At 43.1% G+C, this 14,733-nt stretch overlaps 1 protein-coding gene across 2 annotated transcripts in view; it reads right to left on the bottom strand.

Annotated features, from left to right (window-relative positions):
• The window catches only part of efr3a (EFR3 homolog A (S. cerevisiae)), a 57,096-nt gene that overhangs the window by 24,372 nt on the left and 17,991 nt on the right, over window positions 1-14,733 (bottom strand). For both annotated transcript variants that reach the window (XM_044135192.1, XM_044135191.1), the window contains exons 3-8: window positions 14,326-14,402; window positions 13,171-13,298; window positions 12,937-13,087; window positions 8,258-8,379; window positions 5,455-5,604; window positions 1,558-1,698 (exon numbers count right to left, since the gene is read on the bottom strand). In XM_044135192.1, coding sequence (XP_043991127.1) covers window positions 1,558-1,698; window positions 5,455-5,604; window positions 8,258-8,379; window positions 12,937-13,087; window positions 13,171-13,298; window positions 14,326-14,402 — 769 coding nt within the window. The remainder of the gene's footprint in view (window positions 1-1,557; window positions 1,699-5,454; window positions 5,605-8,257; window positions 8,380-12,936; window positions 13,088-13,170; window positions 13,299-14,325; window positions 14,403-14,733) is intronic.

Below are 14,733 nucleotides of genomic sequence, written 5' to 3'. Positions count from 1 at the left end.
ATGAGCTAAATGTTAAATAAAGCTGAATTTTATCTGAGTTCAGATTCAGCCTGTCCTGCAGTACCAGGGTGTGACGCTCCGGCCGGCCTGCAGGGGGCGCAGCGCGCCAACCTGACCCGGAGCCAGACGGGAAACTGAAGCTGTGGCCTGGACTCAGAAACACTTACAGTAATAAAGTGTTAGTGTGAGAATGACACACTGCTGCTGTCTGTCACGGTGTGTGTGTGTGTGTGTGTGTGTGTGTGTGTGTGTGTGTGTGTGTGTGTGTGTGTGTGTGTGTGTGTGTGTGTGTGTGGGTGTGTGTGCAGACCTCCTGCATCAAGTGTCACACCTCAGATAAAAAGTGACTGGGTGTCAACAGGATGGATGGGAGACGTCAGGAGGTGAAACAAAGGCCTGCAGGAACCGAATTAATGACCAATTTGTTGCTTCATCCTCTGGATTATCTGACAGAATATGAACTAAAGACCCCGACACACACACACACACACACACACACACCCACACACACACTTTTTAAAATTTACAATTTATGCTGTAACTGTTCTTCCTTTTTCCATTTAAAACTATAAAGGTTTTAGCTTGTAGTTTTCTTTAAATCTTTAAACAAGCTGTGATTCAGAGGAAATTATTTAACATTTTCTGTCCCAAACCTGCTCATGTCAACAGAAAATCATTTTATTTTTCTTTGCTTGAACTGAGGAAAAACTTAAATATCAATACACCAGAAGGATAATTAAATACTGCTGTAAACAACCTACAGGTTCCCAGACTGGATTGTTTTCTAAATTGGAGGAGACAGACGGTTGGAAACAAAGGAAGGAGGGAAAGAGAGTATGATGGATGGATGATGAAACGACAAATTATTATTATTTTTATTATTATTTTTGCAGCTGCTTTGTGTTTTCTGTTCCTTTAAATGATGAACTTCAGTGAATATTTAATTCTTTCTGCTCAAACTGAAGAGAAAAAAAAATGAGTGGACTTAAAAAGAAAAGGATAGAAAGAGATTGTCTCCACAGTTTAAACTGAGCTCCGGAGTTCCTCAGGGTGTGAGTCCGGTCCCCTGTAGTTTAACCTCCTGACCCAGTAATACACAGAAGAACCTCGACAGCATGGAGAAAACACCCCGACGTTTAATGACCTGTTTGTTCCTCTGTTTCTGTGCTTATCTTCAGGAAGCGTAGCTCTTTTACCAGTGATAAATAAATGATAAGTGTCTCAGGTCAGCTGCTCGTAGAGAGAAAAGCAGGTGAGACAGAAAGAAGAAAAGCTTTTAAACTTTAAACTGAGGAAATGTGAGGAAGAAATGAGTCAGTGTTTCTGCAGCAGCTGTCAACCAGTGTTATAAAACTGACTGTAAGAGCAGCAACAAAAGGTTCAGTTCTTCAATTCATTTGCAAGCATGAGTTACATATTTAGGGAAAACGTGTCACTCCAGGCTGCATGAACATGGAAATATTCAATAAAGCCATTAAGGAACAACAGGGAGCCTGTTTTTGACTTGAAATGCTGCTGAGGAACTTTAAGAAGGAAAAATCTCCAGGTTGCACTCACACCAACACGGGCCGGACGGCGTTCTTCATGTTTCCATACGCGGCTCGGCCCAGCAGCTCCCTGAAGCAGTTCTCAGCCAGAGCCGCCGGGTTCTCCTCGCCGTCCTGAACCGACCCGGACGGCGTGCTGGGATGCCCCGCCCTGCGGAGGGAAGCAGAGCAGAGAGACATGGGAAACAGAAAAACTTTGCAAGGAGCAACAGGAGCCGTTAGCTCAGCAGAGCAACTGGAAAACAGGCAACTTCATGTAGCAACAAGCCGGGGAGGGGCAACAATCAATATTTCATAACAACACAGAGGCTGAGAAGACAAACGTCCAGGATGAAAGAAAAGGAGGGATGGAAAGAGAGAAGCTGACATTAAATGAAAGTTTCATCAGAAGGAAAACCTGGAGAAGAGCCGGAGGAAACAGCCAATCAGAAACCAGCTCCTTCAAGGCCACAGCTCACATCGCCGTAATGGCACCGAGAAGTCTGAGGGAAGGTCAAAGGTCAGCTCATTGGAAGGTGATGTTCAGAGCTGAGGTGTGAAATCTGAGCTGTCAGAGTTCACACAGCTGCAGGATCTCCATCATCAGAGACGTCTGGGGGAAACAGCAGCTTCAGCATTAGCTTCCGCTAAATACCATTCTCACTTTAGCATTAGCTTCCGCTAAATACCATCCTCACTTTAGCAATAGCTTCCGCTAAATACCATCCTCACTTTAGCAATAGCTTCCGCTAAATACCATCCTCACTTCAGCATTAGCTTCCGCTAAATACCATCCTCACTTTAGCATTAGCTTCCGCTAAATACCATCCTCACTTTAGCAATAGCTTCCGCTAAATACCATCCTCACTTTAGCATTAGCTTCCGCTAAATACCATTCTCACTTTAGCAATAGCTTCCGCTAAATACCATCCTCACTTTAGCAATAGCTTCCGCTAAATACCATCCTCACTTTAGCATTAGCTTCCGCTAAATACCATGCTCACTTTAGCATTAGCTTCAGCTAAATACCATCCTCACTTTAGCATTAGCTTCCGCTAAATACATCCTCACTTTAGCATTAGCTTCCGCTAAATACATCCTCACTTTAGCATTAGCTTCCGCTAAATACTGTCTTCACTTTAGCAATAGCTTCCGCTAAATACCATCCTCACTTTAGCATTAGCTTCAGCTAAATACCGTCCTCACTTTAGCATTAGCTTCCGCTAAATACTGTCTTCGCTTTAGCATTAGCTTAAGCTAAATACCATGTTCACTTTAGCCTTAGCTTTTGCTGAATACAATGTTTGTATAGCACTTAAGCATTAGTTAATGCTAAATATAATGTTAGCATAGCAACATAGTACCAGCTGAACTTTGTTTGTGGTTAGCGCTCTATGGTTAGCGCAACTAGCTTCTTGGCTAGCAGTGCCAGTCCTCCACTAGAGGACGCTGTCTGCCAGTGAAGGAAACTGATTTCTGTCGTTGCATCCAGGATCTCGGTTCTCTCTCGATATTCACGCCTCCGCTCCATAATTGAGGCATCAAACTTTGATTTTCATGTCATTATTTCAGCTGAAATCCTGATTTGTGTGTAAATCTTTCCACCATTGTTCTGTTGGAAACGAAACCCTCAAAGTTCTTCCATTTCTCTCAGAACCGCCCCATGAAATCCTGCGCCCTTGAAGCAGCCGCAGCCACTTGTTGAGGGGAAAAGCGCGGTGAAGTAAATCACGTCCCCGGCAGCGAGCGCGGTCGCAGATGGACTCCAGGCGGCCGCGTCTCAGGAGGGAAACGATGCAATTACTGTCAGCACACGGCAGCGGTTCAGGGGAAATTAAATGCTTATTGCTTGTTAGAAGTGGGGAAATGATAGACAAAAATGAAACGTCCTGCTGTAATTGGAGGAGGATTGTTGTGGTTTAATAAAGTGGGCAGAACAGTCAGAATAAAATGAGATTTTCTGTTGCCGGATCAAAAAATATGGAAAAAATATGATTATGTAGTCAGAATTTGTGTCTAAATAAAAGAAAATATGGTCCATATTGAGGGGAAGGAATGATTTCCAGCAGCAGTCAGTGTTGCATCAAATCTGAGCATCCCTCTGACTGAAGACCGCTGTATGACAGCATGACATCATAGATATGATATTCCACAGTAACATGTCCTGCTTATCTCTGCTAATCCACCTCATTTGCTCACTACCCTCCTGTCTCGTTTGTCCGGTTCGTTTTCAGCGGCTGTTTGGGTTTCATCAGTTCTGAACCGTTTAGAGAATCTTAGTGGCTGATTGTTCAGCAGCATTTTAACGCCTCCATAGCTGCTCCAAACGCCATCAGGGTGGAACCGCGAACACCAGCGGAGCCGCGGCAGGCCGGACACGTCCGCCTCACCGAGAGGCAATCAAGAGAAACATGGCGACCTTGAGCGGCGCCGTCCATCAGAGACCCGGCGCCGATCCGGAGGGGAAACAAACAGAAACCAGGAAGACGTTTGTTCAGGGAGGACAAACAACCAAACGGCTTCAGGTTCATTTCTGCATCAGCAGCAAAATGAACGACGGAGGAAAAAACTGCAGCAAGACTCAGATTAATGTGATCAGATTATTAGACATGGAAACACAGTTCAGGTCAAAGGTCAAGAGTTATTCCAACCCTAAATACATATTTATGTATTTGGATGGACGGATTGAGAGTCCAGAGTTTTCAGAGTTTCTTCAGGAAAACGGATGGAGACACGGACGGATGTCAGAGAGCTGAACAGAACCAGAACTGGATCAGAACCAGTGAACGCCTCCTGCAGCAGCACGTTACCGTGGCTTCAGAACCTACACACACACACACACACACACACACACACACACACACACACACACACACACACTGAAGGCTCCTCTAACAGGAACTAAATGTTTATGATCGATGGATCAACCTCAGTGGGTGAAGATACTGACTACATGCGAATGCTCGGTATTCCCCGCCCGCAGAGCAGAACCTTAGAGCCGAACCGCTCCGGGGCGCCGGCGCCACAGCTGAGCCTCTTAAAGGAAAGTCAGAGGAAGAAAGAAAACTGCAGCAGGAGCCGATCCAAAAATAGCTTTTTGTTCACATGGAAACCATACGGATGAAACGACGGCGGGGAAGACGGAAAGATGACGAGACGACGAGATCCGAGAGGAGAAATGAGGAAAAGAACCAGGAAGATGAATAAACAGAGCAGAGGGGCGTTGATTCAGCGACATGCAGATTTACTAAACCTGCTTTTATGAGCTCAGAATCCACAGAAATAAAGTTATTATTTCACAATTCCCATTATTTATACAGAAACTCTGATTATACTGCAACATCCAGATCCATCCTGTCTGAGACGAAAGGCTGAAATATCCTGGGAATTTTCCACGTTGGAAACTTTCCATGAAAGAAATGGAATAAAAGATCCATTTTCTACACAACTGCAGAAAAATTAAAAAAATATGGGCAGAAATTAGAAAGATTTGATTTTTGCAATGTTTTAACAACATTGCTGTTATTTTTGAGAAGTTGTAACTTTTTAAAGTAAAATGTAAAAACAAATGGATCCAAAATCTCAAAACTGAAAGTCCTGAGGCCAAAAGGAGTTTTTCTCTCCAATTAAAAACACAAATATAAAATTATTCCCTTTCTTCTTCACCTGCACAACAACAAATTAAACTTGTAATATTTTAATTTTCCTCCATAATTACAGTTATTTAACCTCTTCGGTCGATTATTTCCTGTTATGTTGGTCTATAAACTGTTTCCAGATCATTTCAGCCACAAATCTGAGAATTTTCTTCTAAAACTTTTGCCTCTGCTCTGATTTGATGTAAAACAGACGGCGCTGTGCGGCGTGGCGGCGCGGCGTGGCGGTGCATCACGGCGGCGTGGCGGTGCATCACGGCGGCGCTGCCTACCTGTCCAGGTCGTCGGCGTCCTGCATGTTGAACAGCATGGAGGGAATCAGTTTGTCCATGTGCTGAGGCTCCCAGATGATGGCCTGCAGCTCGTCGTTCACAGTTTTCCTCACGACCCCCTGAAGACCTTTGATCCCAGCGACTCGGATCCTGAAACACACGGAGACTTCCACTTCAGGATAAATGAAGTTTTTCTTCACCAGGATGATGGAAAGTCGTAACCTGAACTTTCCCTGCTGTGAATTAATGCAAACTGTCCTTTAATTTGATATTTGTTCCCTGAATGGTTTTTATTGGTCTTGAATTTCCTCTGAACTTGATTTAATACAGGAAATTGGCTCCAGATAACCTTTGATACAAAGATTTATGAGTTTAAAAACTTCTAAAATGATTTGTTGCATCAAATTGGTGAGACTCTTTTCCACAGTTTAGTCCCAGAAGTCTGGCCTAGTCAAAGCCCCATGAAACCAGGCCAGCCTTCAGCTCTGGACACAAAACTCTCAGAGCAATCAAACCGAAGACGAGGTCGGCGTTCCCGCCTGCGGCTTCCTGAGAAATCAGACCAGGACATAAAGCAGGAGGACAAAAGCTGCAGCTAAAAGTTAAATCCAACCCAGACAGCAGCACAGCTCCTCGTCCAGACAAATGGAAACAAACGTCCGTTTTTATGCCCGAACGTTTCCTCCACTCAGCGTCCCAGCTGGAGCTTCAGCAAATAACGAGAGCAGCTCTGAAGGCAGCGGGTTTCTCGCTCAGTAAATGAGACAGAAGAGGCTTCAGGTATTGTTTTCATCCACTGCTCGTCTTTATTAGCGCCAGACAGCCGCCCCTCGGCGGAGGACCGCCAGCCGCCCAGCGCAGACGGTCAAAAGCTATTTTTACCTCCCTGTAACCAGGAGCTCCATCTTCCAAACAACAAAACCTTCATTTGATTTAGTTCAGACACACTGGAGAAATAAAAGCAGGTTAATTCTTCCATTGTGTCATTTTAGGTTGATATAAACACAAGATGATAAAATATTATTACAGGGAATAATATTTACACTCTCTGCCCTGGGAACCCAACACGCCTGGACGTCTGTCACTTCCCTAAAAGGGTTTTGTTTCCTGTTCTTTGCTCAATGAGGGAAAACACAAATTTACAGCAGAAACAGAGAAATTACAGCAAAACGAAACCTGCAGACAAAACAGGAAACAAGGAGGGTGAAGCTTTGAATCACATTTTAACAACTTTAGTTTTCTTCTAATCACTCTGTAAAGGTTGTATTGATATAAATGATCAATTAATAACTGCAGTAACATCCGGTTGTTGTTCATGTGACTCGTGTGATGATTAAAGTTTTTCCTTTGCAGTTTTATCAAAAAAACGAGTTTTTTTCAAAATGTCAGATTGTGCAGTTATATGGTAAACAGAACCACTGAGCTCAGATTGGTGGCACAAATATGACTCCATAACCATCATGGTGACATGGAGGAACAGACTGATCATCAGTCGTATTAATCGGTTGGTTCGTCGGTTCTTTGACTTTCTGAACTCGTTCTGAAGGTCAGTAAATAAACGAATGTTACTCAGAAAGAATCTTTAACTTGATTTTAATTCGTCTTTTCGGAGATTAAAGGTATTTACCAGGTTTTTGTTTCTGCTCAGCAGCGATAAGTATTCAGTGTTTAGTTGTGAAAACCAAACTGTCCAAACGTTCAGGATCCTGCAGAAAGGCTCCGTCTCTCCCGACATGCAGACTCTGCCTGGTTCTTTTACTGGAGGATTAACGTTTCTCTAAAATGCATGTTTGGTTTCGTTGAATGTTTTCTCCTCGGGTTTTAATCCTCGTTTCTCTAAATAACCTTCCCTCGCCTCGAAGATGACTAATTATTCTACTGTGTTGGATCCAGATTAGCACCAACGCTTCCCGTTTCCTCCTTCAGGAAAGCGGGTTCAACACGTCTGGATGTTAGCTCAGCCTTGCAGCCAGAGCCGATTACTCAGGGGGAGAGAATGAAACTCAAAACAGCAGAAATGCAGATAACATTTGTATCTTATTTATGCTAAACTCTAAGATCAGAGTGAATTTCTTTATGGCCGTTTTCTTCATCAGGATGTGAAGCCATGTGACTGAAGCTTTTGTCTCGTGTGATTCTCACTCTGTCATAACGCTGTTTAATGTGTTCATGTTGAAACGGCGGCAGGTGAGGATCCGTTTCAGAGGAAACACGGATCAGACGGATTCATATCTGCGTTTTAATGGGCGTCGCGTCTTCATCTGTCTGACAGCTGGACATGAAGCTTCAAACCGAACCCTGACTGATTCAGTGAACTAAATACATCCCAACCCGCCGCGCACACCGGGGGGTCCACCGTCCCCACGTCCCTCCAGGCTGACAAACTGTACTATTAATAAATATCTGAATTATTCAATAAGAAACATCAGAAGTCCTAATAATGAACAATACAAGTTACTTTCTTAGGCTTCAAGTCTTACACACAGAAAAATGTAATAAGAATAAAAACTAGAAATTAATCCCTCTGAACAAGAAACTTTTCTACATTTCAACCCCAGATGATGCAGCTGTGAAGGTTTAGCATTTTTTAAAATAAAACCATTAACTGAAGGAAAACAGTTTGAATAAATCTAGTTGACATTTCTGGAGCCTCCAGCTGGTAAAAATATTGGTAAAAACTGAAATGATGATTTTTATAATAAGCTGAAGCAAACACTGACCTTTCACACCAAGTTTCAAACAACAACCCTGGAAACGAATGAAATGATGTGTTTTTGACGCTGCAGCGCAGTGAGAGTCTGACCTGGTTCTGGTCTCTGGGTCTTCGTGAGTCGAGTGGCACATGGCGCTGAACTGGGAGACGAAGAAGTCGTAGCGGCGATGGTAGGAAGGCGTGTCCTCCTCGATGTTGGCGAACTTCACAAACTGCAACGGAAAACAGCAGAGAAAGAAAGATCAGAGGAAACCCTCCGACATCAGAACCAGGTCCACTTAACGTCTGCTGAGGACTAATAAAAAGTACCGAAACTTTATTTTAAAGAAATCAAGTTTGACTAGGAACCAAGACTTCCAGTGGAAATTAAAAATCATGAAGCAGTGAGGCTTTAATAAATGACGTTTTCCCATCAGGTTAGATTTTTATAGAACAACCTGTAAGTTTCACTCCAGACCCGTTTCACTCCAGATCCGTTTCACTCCAGACCCGTTTCACTCCAGACCCGTTTCACTCCAGACCCGTTTCACTCCAGAACCGTTTCACTCCAGACCCGTTTCACTCCAGACCCGTTTTGTGCAGCAACTTCAGCTCCTCTCCCCTGGTTTCAGAGAAACTGTTCCTCTAAACCGTAACGGTCGTTTAAGCAGCAACTTACTGACTTTCCATCAGCAGTTAACTCGTTAAGATCCTGGTTTAATCTGAACAGAGCAGAAGGAAACTCTCACTAAAGGATCGTTTCCACAGAAGAAGGTAATTCTGGTTGAGGTCTCATCATGAGAACAACAGTCTGAGGTCGTTCAGCTGCTGGATGCCCGGCGGCAGAGCAGTTAAACCTCTGATTCAAACAAGCAGCTCCGTTTGTTTCCCTCCCCGGGGGAAGCGAGGAGCTCGCTCTGAAATGAGAAGACATTAAGGCCGTCGAGTGAAATGTTTTAACTTTATTATGCACACTAATTGGTATAATGAAGCAGCATCCATTTTCAAAGTCAAAGGCAGTGAGCCAAGACAGAAACTGACCATCAGCCTGAGAAATTCCCATCAGCTGGTGCAGGCAGGAAGTCGAGCCCTAAAATAAAGATTTCTGAATTTTTTTACTCCTGAAATTGGTTCAAAATCCTGAAAAAGAAAAATGAAAGAAAAGATGAAAAGATGAAATGGGAACTAATTATCTGGGGCTTTTTATGTCCCACAGGGGGATTTTGTGCTCTCCATCTCAGACAGTAATATGGATTTTAGTTGACAAACATTAATAATATTTGAGAAAAAGATTAGTTGCCAATTATGAAGGATTTTAAAACGAGTCTCTTGACATTTTCACTCAAACCCAGAATTATCTCTGCAGGAAATCAGTTTTCCTCGATCCGTCACTTTAATCTGGTCCAAGTTCTCACGCAGAGATAATCATGCTCTTCAAACAACTAGAAAACTTTATCCATTTGCATCACACCAGGACCTGAAACGACCCCCGCCGCCCCCAAATGAAATCACGTTTTACAGCTGACAATAAAAACTTCCACAAGTGTTTTGGCCTAGTCAAAGTTTATCATTTCCTCAAAATTCAGGTTAATATTAGCATTTTGGTTTCAACCTTCTAAAGGATTATAACCTTTAACATATAGAGGTGGAAACAACAATAAGACCTGATAAAACACTAAGTTTAAATTCTGACAGGATATTATAAATCAGTTAAATAAGTCGAGATTAAAATCCATCTTTCTGGAAAGTGGACCTGCAAGTTCTGGTGGAAGAAACATGAGGTTTTGGGGGAGGGGCCTGGCCGTTTTGGGGGAGGGGTTTGTACAATAACCCACACGGTTCAGGTAAGTTTCCAGTCAAAATGCTGTAAGTTGCAGTGAAGTTCAGGCATTACGACACCAACTTTCATTCCAATTATTAATTTGTCAATAACTGAAATGCGTTTCATATTTTAATGTTCAGAGTGTTATTGTAGAAGTTAATTTTACCAAATAGAAAAATAAAATTCTGAACAATTATCCTGATTTATAGTTGTGTTACTACTTTTATGTACACATTTGTAAATAAACAATTAGGAATCAATCATCATTTTTTTCATACATTAATTACAGTTTGAGAGTTTAGTTCTGAGACGGGTTGAAACATCAGAAACAGAGATTTCTGTGGTCTAATAATAGCTGGAGCCGACACTTTGCTGCCCATCTGTGAACAGAGTGGAAACGTGAGGAACCACAGGAGGAAACTAATGGAGTTTAATCAGGAGTTCATCTTAGAGTCACTGCGGCGGTTAAAATGTGAATTTTAGTAATTTAGGGATTAATTATGGAAAGAAAATCAGAACTCTGATTTTATTTTTGGAGCAAAATCATAAAGATAAAATGTTTTATTCCCAAATCCTCCAGGTTATTAAATCCCTAAACGTTGGACTCAGAGGTTTCATGCGTCTTAACAGGACAGATGAAAGAAGATGCAGGAAACAGCAGAAAGCATCTGAAGTTGAATCCAAGAGTCCTGGACATAAGCTGGTAGGAGTAAAGCAAAGATAGATGTTTGGGGTTTAATAAGAATCATTGTTCTGCTGCCTGTGGAGTGATTTATCACCTCCTCCCACCAGGGCTCGTTTTCCCTCCTGGGTCACCTTCTCATGGAAAAACTTTAAAAACAACAGATTCGCAGCACAGATTGAAATGTAAGGAGCTTTGTTTGAAACGGTAAAAACAGCAGCAGACGTGCAGAACGGCTCCGGATGTTTCTGTCTTCACACATTTTACCTCTTAAAGAAGAAAAGTGTAAAGAGAATAAAAGAATGGACAGATATGATGAAATTACATCTAAAGGAAAGTTAAACATCCTCATCTTGCATGTGAACAATGCATCACATCATTTACACAAACAGCTGCTTTTTTCCGCCATATATCTGGCGCCCGTTTTGCGCGGCGCCCAAATGCATCGCTTGTAGTGCAAACTGACGTCTTGCACCACTGGCTGCGACATCGACAGGAACATTTCAGAAGCTTGGAGGTAAACCTGGACCTTCATCCACAAACCAAACAGGAGCTGCGTTTCATATTTGTGTAAATTGGAGTCAAAATAATAAATTTGCTCAATGGAAACAGCATTTAAACAAACTCATGGTTTTTGATTAAACACTTTTGGGTTAGGATGTGGTGGGTTTTTCAGTTACGTTGAAATTTATTTCACAAAACTGCAATGGAGACACTTTTTACGTCACACGAGTCACATGATCAACAGCCGGATGTTACTACTGGCGGAAACAACGAAGAAGACGACAGGAAGTGGTCGGAGGATGATGGTTTGTTTTTTCAGAGCTCTCAGGATCTCAGGTCAGAAAATGTTTCAATCCAAAGCTTATGTAACAGCCATGATTTATTCACTACTGATAATTTCATTTCTTATTTAATGGAAATGGAAAATTGTGTTTTTTCATCATCAGCAGAATATTTGTGCACATTTGTATTGGAAATGCAGCTGATAAGATATATTTTGTTTGGATGCTGCAGTTTCAGTTTTGGGTTCTTCTTTGACAAATCTGAGATGGCAGCAACAAAAACAGAGTTTAGAGAAACACAACAAAATAAAGTAAACTGGTGATGATGGACTGGAAGCAGCCCAGTCTTCCTGATCCAACAGAACAAAGTGAAGCAGATCTGCTGCGACCACCATGAAGACAATCTAACTGCCACGGTTCTGCATCGGTTCTCCTCTGTCACAGAATAAATACCACACATCAATAATGCAGGTCCATCTGAACCCGCGGCTCAGATGGAGCGCCAACAATAGCCAGGACGACAGAACCGAGAGGAAACCACTTCTATTTCACCTTCTGAGGACTTGGAGGAAACAGATCTGAAGCAGCGTTAGGATGATTTCACCGCTTCCTCTCTGTGTGTTACTGGACCAACATGAGAGCAGAATCAGCTCTTAACCTCCTCCAGCCTCTGGGCTGCAGCCAGCTGACATGTTCAGCCCATTACGCAAAAATAAGGTAATAAGTGTGAGTCTAATAGCCAACTTTGTGGATTATGAGCTCATATTTTCTGGGATTTATTGTGCAGCACATGGAGGCAAACATTAAAATGCAATTATAGCGAAAGCAGCCACACTTCTCCCTGATCCAAGGAAAAAAAACAACAACAAAAAAAAAACTCAGGGGATTTTAATATCTGCTAAAAAACAATTAGTTAAAAATTAAACTTCATTTCACAGCCTGCTTTTGTTTTTATTGCCAGCAGCAGTTGGATTTCTGTACCATGAAGAGCAGGAACGTCTGTAAGGTTGTTCCAGATCCTGCAGCAGCGATGCTGCAGCATCGCTGCTGCAGCATCGTCTCTCCTGAAAGCTGGATCGGCTCTGAAGCAGCAAATCAACACAAACTGATTCCATAAAACCTCCAGATTAATGGATCTTCATCAGGTGGTTCTGATCTGTAAACGCTCGGCAGAAACAGTCCTCCATGTTTTAGTTTCTGCTGCTCCTGGTCAGCATATGGAGGACAAATCCTGCCAAAACTGGCAAGAGATAAATGAATAGACAATATTGCACCGAAAAAATGTTAAATCTGAACTTTCCTAATGTTTTGATTATACAGAGTGAAGAGAAGTTTAGATTCATTTTTGTGAATAATATTAATTTAATATCATCTGCAGTTAATTTATGAATTTTACTTCAAATCTTGTTTTATTTTAGATTTAAAGTGGAAAGAAGTGGAGTTTCCGTCACTCCAAACAGCAGTGAAAACCCCTGAGTGGCCCCATGGTGGCGCTGCTTACCGAGTTCGTTCCCAGAACCTGCAGGTCCGGTTCTCTGGACTCCAGCAGTTTGGCCACCATGTGCAGGAAACTCTCCACGAAGGGCTTGATGCTCTGGGAGTGGCACGCCATCAGCAGCTGGTCCAGCGCCTCCATGGCGATCACCACGTACCTGCAGCCCGTCACAGGGAAGATGGCCGCCGTTAGACCCAGACTCCAGGTTCTGGTCGGGTTCTGTTTGGACCGGCTCCTCACCCGTAGCGATGCCGCACCACGTCCCTGCTCAGCCGGTCGGCAAGGTACGCCCCGATCCGGTCCAGCTTCTCCGGCGCCGACACGGCGTAGAAGGTCAGCTTCTCCATGTCCGACTTACTGAGGCCATCCTGACAGGAAGCAGAGCGGAGAAAACGGGTCGGGTCGGTCCGGACCTCAAAACATTCCTCCCAGATCGAATGACCAGAGCTGAGCTTCCTGTTCATTTATTCGCTGATGACGCTCAGATCTACCGCCTGACATTTCCATGGTTTCCATAACTGGTAGATATTTCATCAGCTTTTAAATGTGAAATATAAATAAACTTAACACATAATTCAGATTAAAACAGATTAAAACGTTAAAGCTGCAGTACGGAACTTTTATAAAATTAAATGTTTTCTTACATATTCGTTAAATGTGTCACCATGTGCAGCTAATGATCCCATCTGAAGAAATGCACCAGAAACAACCAATCAGAGCCAGGAGGAGGGGCTTAGTGCTGTCAATCAATCTTGTGAACATCCTGCTAAATGCGATAATGGAGCAGAAACAACTTAACGTTTCAGGAAAAGTTGTTCATCAAATCAGTGGCTCTACTAACTAGCATTAGCTTTTATGACAGATTGCTAGCTAAGAGCGGGCGATGATTGACAGCGCTAAGAACCGCCTCCTGGCTCTGATTGGTTCTCTCCAATTAGCACTGGGAGAAGGCAGAGGAGCTCGACTTTTTCACAGATTATTTGCCTCATAATATGATGAGAGTTTCAACAAAAATGTTTTTAAAAAGTTACACACTGCAGCTTTAAAGCAGAGGTTTCCAAACTGCCCTGATGGACAAAAGCTGAAAAATAAAACTACACAAAACTCATTACAATACGAAGCAAAAATGTGTTAACTGTGAATTTTTTTCTTTCTGATCTTTTTTAGCAGCTCAATAATAAACCAAATGTTTATAAAATCTGCATAAAATCAAAAACATAAAAAACTCCTTCAGACTTTTATTTTTTGTTTTCATCAACTGTTTTCTATTTTGTTGGCCAAACATTTTTACCAGTTTTATCTTCTGGTCAGGGGCCTAACAGAATCATCTTAAGGGCCTCCGCTGGCCCGCGGGCCTCAGCTTGGACACCCGTAGCAGAACCTTGTTGGACTCACCTTGGGATCCTCTGGGAAGATGTTGTCCACCAGGCGCTTGTACCGAGGCCTCAGCGGCCCGCAGCAGCCGCACACTCCTGGGAAACGAGACAAGCAGACAATCTGGATCAGAACCTGCCGCAGTTTAACACCTTGCAGAACCAAAACCGGTTCTGGTTCTGCTGGATCAGCATGACTCATCCACACAACGGCCCGACTTCCTCTGCAGCCGCCGCCGCCGCCGCCGCCCGTCTTCCAACACGAACGAGTTTCAGTGAGTCAATAAGCACCGAACCAGAACCGGCAGAGGTTCTGACCCGCCAGAACCAGAACCCGCAGAGGTTCTGACCTGCACCGAACCAGAACCGGCAGAGGTTCTGACCCGCACCGAACCAGAACCGGCAGAGGTTCTGACCCGCACCGAACCAG

This window comes from Gambusia affinis, linkage group LG12, assembly GCF_019740435.1.
Source record: "Gambusia affinis linkage group LG12, SWU_Gaff_1.0, whole genome shotgun sequence".
Lineage (NCBI taxonomy): Eukaryota > Metazoa > Chordata > Actinopteri > Cyprinodontiformes > Poeciliidae > Gambusia > Gambusia affinis.
Note: the sequence above shows the minus strand (reverse complement) of the source record. Positions and strands in the feature narration are given on the sequence as shown.